General features: G+C 43.0%; 1 protein-coding gene across 1 annotated transcript in view; it reads left to right on the top strand.

Annotated features, from left to right (window-relative positions):
* The first annotated feature begins 506 nt into the window (after positions 1-506).
* The window catches only part of EMC1 (ER membrane protein complex subunit 1), a 49,793-nt gene continuing 36,592 nt past the window's right edge, over positions 507-13,707 (top strand). Inside the window, exons 1-7 of the mRNA XM_085844958.1 lie at positions 507-693; positions 9,305-9,432; positions 9,600-9,662; positions 9,791-9,878; positions 10,026-10,148; positions 10,756-10,876; positions 13,310-13,663. Coding sequence (XP_085701084.1) covers positions 569-693; positions 9,305-9,432; positions 9,600-9,662; positions 9,791-9,878; positions 10,026-10,148; positions 10,756-10,876; positions 13,310-13,663 — 1,002 coding nt within the window. The 5' untranslated portion in view covers positions 507-568. The remainder of the gene's footprint in view (positions 694-9,304; positions 9,433-9,599; positions 9,663-9,790; positions 9,879-10,025; positions 10,149-10,755; positions 10,877-13,309; positions 13,664-13,707) is intronic.

Here is a 13,707-nt window from a genome sequence, read left to right as displayed (position 1 = left end):
GTGGTGGTGTTGGTGTTGGTTGTGATGGTGGTGGTGGTGGTGGTGTTGGTGTTCGTTATTTTTTGTCCATTCCATTCCATTCCATCCGAATGAAGATTTTGAGTGACACACACACACACACACACACACACACACACACACACACACACACACACACACACACACACACACACACACACACACACACACACACACACACACACACACACACACACACACACACACACACACACATCCCCGTGCTGGCGAGACGGCCCGAGAACGCCCTTTTCCTCTGTTTTCATCTTTAACTTTGTGTGTGACGATCGGATCACCCTCGCTCCGTATGTAACATATGGATGACCGTCATGACGTTTGCTCGTGACGCGTGACGACATGACGTTTGCTCGTGTCGCGTGACGACATGACGTTTGCTCGTGTCGCGTGACGACATGACGTTTGCTCGTGTCGCGTGACGACATGACGTTTGCTCGTGTCGCGTGATGACATGACGTTTGCTCGTGACGCCATGACGTTTGCTCGTGACGCGTGACGACATGACGTTGTGCGTCCTTCTTTTGCCGTAAACATGGCGGCCTACATTCCGAGATTGGGCCTTGAAGTCCCTCGTAAGGCCTTCTTGTTGCTTCTCGTGTTGAATCTCGCCGGATTCTCTGCAGCGCTCTACGAAGACCAAGCAGGGAAGTTTGACTGGTACGTGGCCATGACTGACTTACGGACATCATGCTTTTCGTACCGGAGTGATTTATACCCTGACGGAGCCATCATCCGCTGATTCCTTCTTGCACTTTCGATGGGGAATCAATTACTTTATTTCCTCATCAAGCGTTGTGTCCGCGACGATATATATATATATATATATATATATATATATATATATATATATTGATTAAAATATCTCAAAACGCCGAGGCCTGTTTTATTGGGACTGCGGTTAAGGTTTTTAACGGTTCCTCTCTTACCCTGCTTGTTCGTCCAGTTTGAATGGTCTGCGCGGAAGGCCTCACCACCAGGATTAAATAAATAATCTTGCAATTCGTACTGTGTGCTCTCGTACGAATAATAAACAATGCCTTTCAACGCTCGTCTCGTGCTGACAATACCGTGACGTCGTCACTCGGATGTCCACGGCCATTATCCATGTACTCGTACCTTTTAATGAGCCTCGTCCCCAATGGGCACGACCGTGCTCTACTCGCCATGATGCTGGCCCAAAGGCCGAGTACGTGTTACATCGTCGTGAACGCAAGCAAGAGGGACGACCTGACGTTTTCTTCGTATGCTCCGAGATGCAGCGCCCCCTGCTGCCACGAGAGCTGCAGCTCGAGGGGGGGGGGGGTCAAGTTCCAGTGGGGACCAAATATGTGCCATGACACCTGCTTGTACAAGAGACGACCAATTGCAGTGGCTGTCATTGTTATGACATGTCATTACCCCACCTGTGTCAAGTTAACGAGCTCAAATGAGCTAAGATCCTCGTCCTCTTAATGATGACGTCATAAAAACGAATATGACGTCGTTGCGATGTATCAGGTTTGCGATAAATTATGTGTTAATGCCCGGCTTGATTCCCGCAAACAAAATTCGAACAGCTTGCCTAGTTTTGGAGATAATGGTATAGGGCTAAGCGCATGTAAGTGGTTACCACCCCTATTTTAGGGCATACCTTGACTTGAGTGGCATTTTTGAAAGTCACAAAGACTACTACTGGTCATGGAATTTGGATAATTGCACAGAGTGTTCCATAGGACGTTAAAATATATAGGTTCATGGGTCTATGATGTATATTACTGAATCTACAGGATTTTTATTGAATATACATGCCCAGTATTGGCCTTTTTTTCTTGTTTCACCTTAAAATATGACATATATTAGACCATGCAAAAATACAACATATAAAACATTCTACATGAAATTTCTCATCTAATCAAAAGGTTGTCACCCTATATGACATATATTAGACCATGCAAAAATACAACATATAAAACATTATCTATGAAATTCAACGTAGGATCTGCGAAAATCAGCATTTGTGTCGGTCAGTGGTGGATTTGCATGATATATGCACATTCTGGCATATTTTTATTTTTTCTTGTTTTATTGCCCTTTTAGAGCCTGGGACGATGAAATCCCCTAACAAAATGACTAGTTTATGAATAACTCGTATTTACGTGTCTTTAATTATTCAACTTATTACCAATAATCAATGTAAAAAAAAATTGAGATTATCCGGGTGGATACTTAATTTCAGCGGCTTGACCGAACTTTCCAACCCAAATGTCCGACTGCACGTCACGTTTTTTTAAAAAAATGCTTTTATTCTTCTGTGCATCAGATTATTTTTCACTAAAATTTATTTACAAATGGGGCACAGTGATATAGATATAATAGTATAAAAAAAAATTGAAAACATTCATGGCTTTGGTTTAGAATAATTTTGCATTTTGTCCGACTGCCCGTCACACTTTTTTGAATTTGATAAAAAATAAATTTTCTTAAAAAAATTTTTAAAATATTTTTGCAGGTATTTAAAAAATATTTTATTAATTTAGAAGGCAGTTAAAACAGTTTTGGAGAATTTAGAGAGCTTTTTGTTACTCCCAGAATTGATTGAATTGAAAATTTACGTCCAAGAATTTGTTTGATAAATCTCTTTTAGTGCTTTTCAGCATCTGACAATCACTGAGTAGAACAGTAATAAAAAATAGGTATGTATTATTTCTTAATAATCCCAGAAATTGATATTTTGATTATTAGATTAGTTGCTAGAATAAGTTACATACTATGACCTTCATTTATTTTGCCAAAAAAGAAAAATTAGGTAATTTCATTGAAAAATCACAAAACCATCAGAACCCCTTCTTCAAAGTATCATATTTCGGTGTGTATATATGTATATATATATATATATATATATATATATATATATATATATATATATATATATATATATATATATATATATATATATATATATATATACACACATGTAATGAAGCTATACGTTTTTTTGTTCTCAACTCAGTTAGACTAACACTTTCAGGAAAATTTAGTGAGAAGGCAATGGAACAAACTTTATTTTTTGACATTTTTGAAACAGTGGTAACCACTTACATGCGCTTAGCCATAGGCGATTTCCATTAGCGGCGATATTATGACGTCAACTTCTTTTCTTGGAAGAATTTCCAAAATCGGAGATGGTCACTGCCTGCGCATGGGCTTTCTGCATATACGTGGCAAGTTTCACGAAGATCTGATGAAAACTCTGGGTTGTGAAACAAAAAATGTCAAAAAAATAGGAATGACGTCATAGTGATGTATCATATGTGCAGTAATTCATCTCTGCGAATGCCCTGTTCGATTCCCGCAAACAGAATTCAAAAAGCTTGCCGAGTTTCGGAGATAATTTTTTAGGCGATTTCCATTAGCAGAGATATTTTGACGTCATAACTTTTTTTTTTCCGGAGGAATTTTCAAAATCGGAGATGGTTACTGTCTGCGCAGGGTATTTTTACATATTGTTATGGTTGTGGAAATTCACAGAGCACTATATAGGTGCTTAGATCAATTATGTCGATAAGTCTGTGTTCAGATAGATTTCCCCACCGATGTTTAACGGGGAATTATTCATGTGCAGGGCTGTGATCTTTGAGTTAGCCGTTTTTCTTTTGCTATCGTTATTTTGGACCAACCGCTTCACACCAACCACCTCCACCACCAACATCGCTCTGACCAACCACTCCACAACGCCAACCGCATTTCAACCACAACAACTGCCTCCTCCACAACCACCCTCACAACCACCTTCTCCACAACGCCAACCACCATCTCCTAAACCGCATCTCCCCCAATACCCAACGACACAACATCGCTTCACCTTCGGCTCCGCGGGCGCCGCCATCTTTGCGCCAGCCACGGCAAAATCGCTACAAATAAACGCGGGGGTTTCCTTGTTGCCAGCGACGGTGATTTCTACCACGTCCACTCTCCCTTCAGCGTCGATGATCTCTACCACATCCGCTCGCTCCAAGCTTCGCCTCGGAATTCAGATCAGGAGATCAAGAGGGGCGGAGCCAGTGGGGGTCAGAGGGGAAAGAGCGGAGATCAAACCTCGCCTCACGAACCCTATAAAAAGGCGCGCAGAGCGCGAGTCGAGTTGTCGGTCGGGGTTCGGTGTGATGTGAAGACCAAGGTTAGAGTCCAGTGGAGGGCAGTGAAGGTCTGGGTTCGCCGAGGAGATGGGAGCGGAGAGCGTGGCCAAGCCTGCCATGCCGTGCAGAACTGCGCGTTCGTGTGCGGGACCTGGGGAGAACCGGAGAGAGGTCGCCAGCCAGCATCGAACGGTCCGAGGTAATCGGGCTTCGGGACAGTCCGAGCAGCGCTGAGGGACAGGCGGGCTCTTAGAGAGAGCATCAACTCTGAAAGAGCAAAAGACCCGTTCGTTCCTCTGAGGCGTTGCCGGCTGGGCCCGAAACACCAGGACGTCGGACGGGGCCTGGGCCGGACCACGCTCACGACAGCTGCCGTGAGGACGGGACGTCGCAGGTCGCCCCAGCGAGGCTCCTCGAAGGTGAACGTAACCAGCCCGGCCTCTCGGAGCTTCTGCGGTCATCACAGCTCCGTGAAATAAAGACCCAAGAGGTCCAGTCTACCCCTCGTCTTTCCTGGGGTTTTTCCTTATTTCTTTTGAATGAACATTGTGGCGCCATGTCCGTAAGTAGAACTGTATAAGTTTGTGCATGATAGACGGTAGTAGCTCTTTTGCATTGCTTTTGTTGGTTGTATAATTGCATGCGTGCTCTCCTTAATTGCATACCTGCATGACTACATTACTGTTTACGTGTGCTTTGTAAATAAATGTGCTTGTTCAAATGTTAACCCGTTCGTTGCGTCCTCTTCCCTTAATTGAACTGCTGTTCTGCGTTCGGAATATTGTTGTTTTTTTAAATAGCCGATAAAGTGATCGGGTCCAACAGGGCTGCGCGATAATACCCCGCTCGGTTATCCCAAAACGAAGCGAGCTGCTTAAGCGGCTCGTTTCAAAGCGGCCCCGTTGAGGTACAGTCTCTCGGTAGTCTGCCCGCGCGATTAATTAGGTATATTGACAATTCGGCGATTGACCCTGTAGCGCGGGTAGAGTGTTGATTAGGCTGTGGTGTGCTTAAAACACACCCGTGGCTGGTTTTCGGCGTTGATCCGGAAAGCCGCGACTGGATTGTCCGTTCGGTGTGCGAAGCGGCCGCCATTGGCTAAAAGCGGCCGTCCACAAGCTGGCGGGCACGAATTCGTAACAGCAGGAAAGGACGCAACGAGCAGGTGACATTTCAACAATGGGGACATTTATTTTCACACGTATGCAATGAATGGGGGGATGGGACATGACGAGCAAAAACCTACAGCCGTTATCACGCCGGCGGGCGGGAATTCACAACAATATATGCCAAGTTTCAGGAAGTTTCGATGAAAACTGTAGGCTGTGAAACAAAAAGGTCCACAAGAAGAAGATGAAGAACAACAACATGAGTAAGACTGAGAGATCCTCCATGAGGATCTAAAAAGGGGGTGGGGGGTACGAACCTGTAGTTTATCAGTACTTTGGCTTTCGTTTCGTCTCGATTACACGTGTACAGGGAGGAGTGAGATCATTTATGTCCTCCGTCTGCCTGTGTGGCAGTGAAACAAAATTTAGAATTATTCCAAACAGAAAACTTACCGTTTTTCAGGACATTATAAAGGTCACAAACGACGGGCACAAAGACCTAATGGAACGCGTTGGATAAGGTGGTGTAAAAGACTTTGCATCAACGGCGGTAATCTTCCAAATTTTGATTCTCCATGACCCTTTTCAATCTTTATTTTATTTCAATACTGGATTATATACTTGAACAATGCAGAACACAAATCACCCTTTTCAACACTTTCAAAAATTCTTCTGTTGAGCAGGACTTGGACAAAATATCCATGCCCTGGGGCACAATAACTATTGGGAATTGGCATTCATGCCGCCATGCCCCCGAGGGCAGAGTAACTGTTTGAGATTCTGCATCCTGACAAATGTAGCGGTGCATAGCGCTCTGTGGTTACCAATGCCACATGTCACGCGTGGTTCACAAACATAGATTGCGCTTGTCAACGCAAAACAAGAACTTTCAAAAACTCTTCCCACGTCCTTTTTTCTCAAGACTGCAAGGGGGGTAAAGTGTTCGATGAACTCTCTCATTTGTTAGCACTGTATGGCTGTTTGTATAAAGTATCTGGGCTCGTGGAAGATCCAAGAGATTGCTCGGGTCAAATGGTCATGAGAAATGCCGATAAGGTTTTGCTTTAGAATTCAGGAGAGGCGTGTGATGCTGGGACCCCAGCCTACAGGGGGGAGTGGTACTCCATTGAACGACGGACAAAAGCCTTGTAGACTGTCGTTCAGATTTTCCAAAGAATGACCTGGAACGGGGAGGAGGACACTTGAAGACTATTTCGGGCATAAACTGCTCTTGAAGACTTTGTCGATGTTTTCTTTTTTTCCTTCACAGTTCAAAAAAACATTTTATCAAGTCATTGAGATGACCCCAATGTACAAGGCCTGCTGTTCTCACATCATAGATCTGTGGCATACGAGTTATTCCAGCAAAGCCACTCCTGGTTAAACTCCCAAATCCAGGATTTCCACACACCTCTCCTCCTTTGTTCGTCTCACCATGAAGAGGATGTGAGGCTATTGCAACGACGCTGTGTCTGTCTGTGTGTCTGCGTCTGTATATTTTGGCTTAAAAAAAGTTTTTCTCTGCAACCGCTTGTCTGATCGATGCGAAACTTTCAATGCAGGAAGGGCTGGCTCCCCATGCACAATAGTTTATTGCTAACTCTGGTGTTATTGGTGACATGGTATGGCAACCATGTCAGATTAAAATATTTTACAATTTGACATTTTTTCTGCAACCGCTCAACAAAAAAATTGAAACTTGCCATATGTCGTCAAGTGCCTGTGGGTTATATAGAGTGATAACAATGACGTCGTCGGTGAAGTGGTATTCCAGCCATAATTGTTTCAATTGAAATTCTTATCCCAAAAATCTGAAACCTCATATATCTCATCTATGACCCGATGTGAGTGAAGAATTAAATTTATGACATTCATAACCCATGCCAAGAATCGATGTGAATTCATCGGGTGGCATCGATGATTTTGGTATATGGGCCATAATTGTAGCGTGCTCAGTTAACGATGGTATTTTTGTTCAGAATGAATGCACCAGGTAAGACCATCTGCTCGATGAGTGCCGTTCTAGTTACTCTTTTTTTCAGTTTGTGGAACCACCCCCGATTATATGATCCAGAGAGTGTTTCAATCAAACTCTTCTTTTGAGGACTTTAAGTCGGCGGTTGCATCACCTCCTGTCACACCAATCCACAGAGATATTTTCTACTCCCATTAACTCAACCCTCTTAATTTCAGGTCTCTCTATTGGTTCACGAAAAAATATTTTCACGAAAAAAAATAAGTGACCACGATATTCGTTATTGTTGTGTGTCTGTCTGTCTGTCTGTCTGTCTGTCCCGAGCATAGCTCCGTGGGTTTTGATTCCATCCTGATAAAATTTTGGTTTGAGGTTTATATCATGATCTAGTTGTGTTTTCCTGAGAATGGGCGTGATGTGCCCATTATGGGCGGAGCCATGCCCAAAAAACGTGTTTTTTGGGGGTTGCCGATTTCAATTGGCATCTTCTCCAAGGGGGTTTGTCGAATCTAGCAGGGGTTTCGGTATTGAGTTATCCCAATGGCACCTGCATAGCCCCACGGAGCTCGATTTTTTTTTTTTTTTTCATTTTCGTCCCAAGGTCAAGGTCACAAGGTCACGAACTTAGAAAATTGCGAATTTTGACAAAATTATCTTCTCCGAGGGGTTTGTCGAATCTGGCTGGGGTTTCGGTATTGGGTTATCCCAATGGCACCTGCATATCCCAACGGAGCTCGATTTTTCATTTTCGACTCAAGGTCAAGTTCACAAGGTCACGAACTTAGAAAATTGCGAATTTTGACATAAAAATCATACGACCGCCCAAACTTTGAGAGCTTGGATGACAATATTTTTATGCATAATCTTGAGGTCATTCCCCACCGAAAGTCTTGAAACCATTTTGCTCTATCTCGAACACCTTACCCGTGGTGCCCCCTTCAAGTTTGTTTTTACGCTGATTTCATCAAAGTATGGATAATCCGAGGAGTGCGAAATGCCATATAGCCGATATGACGTTATATTGTTCCTGGACTGTTCCAGAGGAGGTTTTGCACCAAAGGTCATAATCCTTGACCTTTGACCTTTAAAGTTCACAAAGGTCAAATTTTCAAAGTTGTGGGAATCGAACCGGGTTTTCGACCTTCTTCGACGAACTAACCCCAATAAGCTAAAGCACATATCCCCTTTCCTTATTTTAATGTCCACAACATTGTTTTGTGACCTTTAAAGGTTATGCAAAGGTCAAATTTTAAAAGTTGTTGAACGAAACCAGGTTTTCAACATTTTGCAGCAAATAACCTGTCACTCGTACCACATCATGTTGATCATTTTTATAACTTGGTCAAAATTATCACATTGTCTCATCCTTGACTTCTGAAACAATCTACATCGTCAAATACCGCTCGTGAACCATCGTCGTCTTCAGACTTGTCTCTATCTCTATCTCTATCTCTTTAATTAATTTCCTTGCATATTGTTTACTACTGTCACTAGTAGACCTTTTTCTGTCACTACTTTACCTTTGACTGGCCCCACTGTCACTACTTTATCTTTTTATCCTCTTATCATCCATGAGCCTCAAATTTTGTATGCAAAACAAAGTAGAACGGCACTCCAGAGCGCATACCTCAGCCAGGCTGAACAGTTTACGTTTTGTATCCCATTGATAGGCCGGACCTGCATCCGGACCTGAACCAAAATCTAATGTGCTTGTTCTTGTCACCTACCAAACTTGTTCATGTCACGGCAACTTGTTCACCAAGTTATTTTATTTATTTATTTGCTAATTTTTTTTTAATTTTTTTCAGCATCCATCCATAACTTTTTGAGATCACACACCCACACACACACACACACACACACACACACACACACACACACACACACACACACACACACACACACACACACACACACACACACACACACACACACGTAATAAATTGACAAGCCAAGAAAGATCTTCCACTAACTTGAGCAATGATTCAGCAGAGGTGACTTCTACACCCCTTCCCCTTTTTTGCACATTTTCACCTCGTCCATTCTAATCCCTATTTTTCAAACCGCAGGAGACAGCAATATGTCGGGAGAGTGGCGACCGCGAGATGGGAGGGACAAACAGGTCCTGCTCGCCGCCTTCTCTTGGCCACTAACCACCACCTAGTGGCCGCACTCAATCCACGCAATGGACATTTGTGTAAGATGGACATTTCTTACACTGTCTTCCATCACCTGTTCAGGCTTGGTGACCCCATTACCGTCTGATGGCACACGCTTGCATTTCCTAGTTTAATCCGCCACTTTTGATGCATCAATATTACTCGGTGAGGTTTATGTAATAATACCACATGGTATGCGGTACAGTGTGGCGCCAACAGCTCCCAAACCAGGAAGGACCACTGAACTTCTTCCTTCACCAGGGCTCCGGTGAGTTGACGTCTGTACGAGTGTCGTTATAATAGTTTGAGGATGGAATGATGGAATTGCGAAAGCCATTGCCCCCTTTATACCTGTTGTCATTCACTCATTCCTTTTCGTTCTTTCTTCATTCACAGCCACGGTGACCGTGTCTGGCCGTTTGGCGAGAGCTTGGGACCTTGCCCTGGGAGTGTTGGCTTGGGAGACTCTCCTCCCCCCTGGAAGGTAGTCCTCGTTGCAGTGATTGTTGTGCCGGATGTTGCGCATGTCTATCAGCGGAGCCACGACGGACTGTTCCATTGCTCGTTTTGCTAAAACTTGCCACACTTGGTGGTTAAAAAGGCAATGTGTTTCACATGCATTACTTGACAGGGTGCAGGGAGCACTGCTGCTGGGGAATGACCCTCACCACCTTGTTGTACTCCAAATGAAGACCGTGACATTGTTGACCTTGACAGGAGGCCACATCAGCTGGTCTGTGACGCTTCCCGATAGGTGGGAAAACTTCCTGTTCTTTTACCTTGCGCTCTAACACTCGCTCTCCTCGTTGTTCTCCAAACTTGAAAGCCATTTATTTCTTCCCATGACAAACATATAATCTTATTGAGTGGTAGCCCTCCTTGCTTACAGGTACATCGTAATCGTAAATTAGATGTGCACCTATTTAAGTTTGTGGCTCCCTGTGAAGGGGATCGACAAATATTACCCAATCCACTTTTGACAAGGTGTAAGGATCAGTTGTTAGGTTAATGGCACGCTAGACATAAGGCTGTTTTTTTTACACAAGTTGTAAGATGTAGGGGTTAGTGGTTAAGGTGTTACAGGAAGAGCTTGAAATGCATTTGATTGCTGTGTCATTTGACGAACCTACCGCATTCGTGATCACCATCACCCGCACACTTCGTATCTCTTCACAACTCCCTCCCCGATACCTTCAAAGCCCTTTACCTTCGCAATCCCACCTTTACCTTCACGATCCCACCTGCTTCTTGCTCTCATTGTATTTCTTCCCATTGCTTGTGTTTTCTGAATTATCTTTTTGCTGTTTAAACTGATGGTTTCTTCCATCCCATTCTTTCCTTGCCACGTACAACTCCCACAGTGTTGCTTGGGAAGCCATGTTGAGTGCACAAGCGAAGTCCTTGTACGTGATTGGTCGTTCAGCCGATGGCTATGTGACATCCCTGTCCCTCGAATTGGACGATGGTTCATCTGTGGACAAGGCATGCTTGTTTCACTTCTTATCCTCATTTTTGTTTGCTTTGCTTTATTTTTATATCTCCATGATGAAGTCACCGGAGGCAATCTGTTTTCGGGTTGTCTGTCCGTCCGTTCGTGGCAGGTTTTCATTACCACGATAAGTTCAGGAACGGCTGAAGGGATCAAAATCAAACTTGGTACAAGTATGTATAATGATGTAGAGATTTACTGATTGGATTATGGGGCAAGAGGTCAAAGGTCAGAGATCCCGTTAGGTAAAAATTCTGTCACCACGCTACCTTGTGAACCCAGTGATGGGATTTTGACCAAACTTGGTAGACGTATATGTTATGATGCAAAGAAGAACTGATTGGATTTTGGCATTAAGAGGTCAAAGGTCAGAGGTCCATGTCTGGTGAAAGTGTGATACTTGAGAACAGATGAAGGGATTTTCATCAAACTTTGTACAAGTATGTGTAAACCTCCGTCAGTGCCTATCTATGATGGATGATTTATCACTAAAAGGTCAAGGGTCAGAGGTCACACTAAGATTCCTGTTAATTTGACATCATTGGTTACTAAACTCGGTATACATTTACCATGATACATATGTGCAGATTAGATATTGAGGTCAAATGGTCTTGAGGTATGAGGTCAAAGTTAGAGTAAGCAAAGACTTAAAAGTCCACAGAATGTGGGAAAAAATTATTTTTGATGTGATTATGTTGTTTTTAGCTCGCCTGTTCGAAGAACAGAGAGCTTTCGCGATACCCCCGGCGTCAGCTTCAGCATGAGCGTGAAAATGTTAAAGTTTTTGGTGCAAGTTATTTAGAAGCTTGCCATTCATTTAATATGTGTACTCGGATGCTGATATTTGGCATGGAGGTTTCTTTGGGGTATATTATTGATGTTGTGAAGTTGAAATAAAAAAATGATTTCAAATTTTTTAAATTTCTGACCTGTTTTGAACTTAACTTTTTTGTGGCACATCAACGTTAAAGTTTTTTCCTTTCTAATGTTTTATCTACCACTATTTTTTTACTGATTACAATATACAAATACATATATTGCTTTAAAATTATTTGGATCAGACTTCACTGCAATGCTTTATAAAAAAATATTATTAAACTAGTTTTTTTAAAAACGATAAATGTATAAACAGGCGATCATTGGGTGGCTTTGACACAAACTCTGGTTTTATTTTTTGAGTAACCTAATAAACAGAGCTGAACATGGTTTTTAATTCTCATAATTTTTGGAGGTGTTATTACAGTTTTTTTTACAGTCAAACCTGCTCTCATTTTTTGCAGTTAAAAAAGCAAACCCATCAGATACGGCCCCTAAAAACTCCAGACAAACTGCCATGATGTAATTGAGGGAACGATTGTCCGCATGCAATGGATAATGGCTGCACAACTCGCTTCAGACTCGTCAGAGAGTGAATTTGATGAATAAAATTTTCTGATCAAAAATCCCCAGATTACGATGACGGTCAAAATCGTGATGTCGGAGGTGCTATCAGACCGCACATGCATTTTCAAACTGCAGGGGACAGCAGTATGTAGGTAGAGTGATTGTCAAGATGACGTCATGGGATGGGCGAGGCCAATTGAGGGTTTTTGGGGGGGGAGGGGGGGCAATCCAGCGTAAAAGTGTATCAAATAACATTAAAATCTTCCTTTCAAGATATTATTTAACAAAAGAACAACGATTAAGTGTGAAGTGAAGCCATAATCTATTCATTAAACCATCCATGACTTTCTGATTGTGTAGACTTTTAATGTGGGCGGAAGCATATCGGTCGATGTCACGACGTCGGATTATGTCAAGTACGAGCTTCTTTTCATTCATTTTATTATCTCCATGCTTTTTGAAAAATAAATGAGGGAGATTGTAATCGGCTCTCTGTCTGTCTGTCCGTCCATCATGCCATCTTGTAAACATTTGGGCAGAAATTCGCAAAACTTGGTAGTTATGATCACCACGTGGTGCAAGATGGTGCAAGAGAAGAATCATTTTTGTCCCCGCCCCCTGAAGTGGGGTCAAAGGGCCTGAAGTGGGGTCAAAGGGTCAAATCCTCCCCCCCCCCAAAAAATGCAATTACAGGCGCATTTTTCAATGAAACTTCATATATGCAATCAACATTGGGGGATGCATGGGATATATAACGATGTTTTGGATTTGACTCCGGGTTCATGCCCTAAAGGTGAGGACTTGGTCACGGGATAAATGGAAAAAAAAAAGAACTCAAAACTTGATTTGGGTCAATCCTGCTGAAGCTTTATGCCATCTTTCACCATTGCTAAAGGTGGGTACCATGGGGATTTGTGATGGCATGCCATCGACTTTGCTGTCATTTAATTTTCTTCCTATTTCCCTCCATTCTTTATTTAATTTTTTTCTCTTTTTTTTTCCTTCCTTTACACTGAGTTGCTTATGTCCTTTCTTTCCCACAGACGATGACAACTGCACCGGCTGGACTCTCTTCTCTTGTAAAAGAGTGCGCTCCTTATGAAGCTACAAGCCTTGTTTGCCTTCCACATACATCATCTTTACCCAACCACCTATATCTTATCCCTCTCTCATCAAGCTCAAACCTGCTCTCATCCAATGTCTCCCTGGCCTCTTTGGGACTCGTTCCGGAGCTAAGTTCCGCCGGTGCTGTCTTGTGGGGTGTGAGTGAAGCGTGGGAACGATTTGGAGGGAGAGCATGGGGATCGAAGTCTCTTATCTTGCGCTTGGGCCCCAAGGCCTTTGTTCTGCTGGGATTTAACAATGGAAATGTAACGGTCCTGAAGGAGTTTGAACAGGTATTTGTTCTTTTTGCTTCTCCCACACCTGCTTGCACACAACT

The sequence above is a fragment of the Eptatretus burgeri genome, chromosome 11 (assembly GCF_056783735.1).
Source record: "Eptatretus burgeri isolate ZD-2024b chromosome 11, Ebu_testis_v1, whole genome shotgun sequence".
Lineage (NCBI taxonomy): Eukaryota > Metazoa > Chordata > Myxini > Myxiniformes > Myxinidae > Eptatretus > Eptatretus burgeri.
The sequence above is the reverse complement of the archived record's forward strand: the minus strand, read 5'-3'. Positions and strand labels throughout refer to the sequence as shown.